This window comes from Nuphar pumila, chromosome 17 (genome assembly GCF_984573655.1).
Source record: "Nuphar pumila chromosome 17, dmNupPumi1.hap1.1, whole genome shotgun sequence".
Classification (NCBI taxonomy): Eukaryota; Viridiplantae; Streptophyta; class Magnoliopsida; order Nymphaeales; family Nymphaeaceae; genus Nuphar; species Nuphar pumila.
The window spans coordinates 67608802-67609957 of record NC_143265.1 but is presented as its reverse complement, the minus strand read 5'-3'; the positions used below and the strand labels follow the sequence as shown (position 1 = coordinate 67609957).

Genomic DNA, 1156 nt, shown 5'->3' with positions numbered 1-1156 from the left:
TTGGATGTAACAGGTGCCTAAATCTGATAGAATGCAGATATCTTGGAGTCTATGAAACCCCAAATTTTATTCTATATCTAGGTTTTAGTTACATTAAAAAATGCACTGGAAGGAGTTGCTTTCAACCACATCCTTGACAAAGCACAGGTGCACCGCTGCCCTATGCACAAAGCATGGAATATTATATAAAGGCTCCACTTTTTTTATCTGTTTCTCCCAAAAAACAAAGCACTAGGCGTCAAATGGCCGGTGCCTTTTGCAAACTTGTCTACATGTGCCTTCCTTCTATAAAAAACCTCTCCCCTCCTCGCAAAGAGTAGCAGAAAATTAAAGATACCTCTCACTTCCCCTCCTCCAACCTTTGCCTTCAGTTCCTTCCTTAGAAGACTCCATCTCCCTGCCTATCAAAACTTGCACCAACATACATGGCTGCTGGTTACTATTATCACCACAACAGGCCGTCAGGGTTCCTTGATGGCTCTCGCTCCTTCTCTGAGGCCCTCCCCCCTCTTCCCCTTCTGTTCTTCTCCTTTATATTGGCTCTCTTCCTTTCTCTCTCTTGGTACATGAGCTACGAGTCGGCTTTCGAGGGCTTGATCGATCAGATCAAGTTGGTGCTCATGGTGTCTCCTCTGGTGCTGCTGTTGGTTGTTCACTGGCTCTCTGGTACAGAGAGGAGGTGGTTTGCTAATTACCTATTACCGTTGCCAGCAGAGAGGGACTCCATTCACAGGGCAGGTGGTTCTCCTTGGGGGGTTGCTGTCCTCTTGGTGGTGCTCATGTTCATGATCTCTTACCGATCGTCTTTCCATGAGCGTTGGTTTCCTCTGTTGAGTAGGGGATGAGAGAGAGAAGAAAGTTTGATGTAGATGGATGTGATTCCTCGGCTAAAGTTTTATGATGCCCTGGTTTTTCTAATAAATCTTTTTTTCCCTTTGTATCTTTTTTTCCTGAATATTCATGTACAGGACTGGTAACAAGAGTCGGTTTGGGTGAAAAAGGATATCCTATGCTATGACATATCATGCAGCTCATCATATGCTGATCCTAGCCGTCCAACAGTATGCATTTGGATGACTAGACATTCTCATCTCTTCGTATTTATGGTCCTCAGCATCCAGATGAATTCGGTTGAACGGATGGGATAAACATATGA

The 1156-nt window shown here is 44.5% G+C and overlaps 1 protein-coding gene across 1 annotated transcript; it reads left to right on the top strand.

Annotated features, from left to right (window-relative positions):
- The first annotated feature begins 425 nt into the window (after positions 1-425).
- Positions 426-845, top strand: LOC149812099 (uncharacterized). The gene has a single exon (XM_089992976.1). The coding sequence runs from the start codon at positions 426-428 to the stop codon at positions 843-845; it is 420 nt and encodes a 139-aa protein (XP_089849102.1).
- Positions 846-1156: the final 311 nt, after the last annotated feature.

What these genes read in the sequence shown, in the direction of transcription:
- LOC149812099 (XM_089992976.1), top strand. Translation starts at nt 426, where the DNA reads ATGGCTGCTGGTTACTATTATCACCACAACAGGCCGTCAGGGTTCCTT.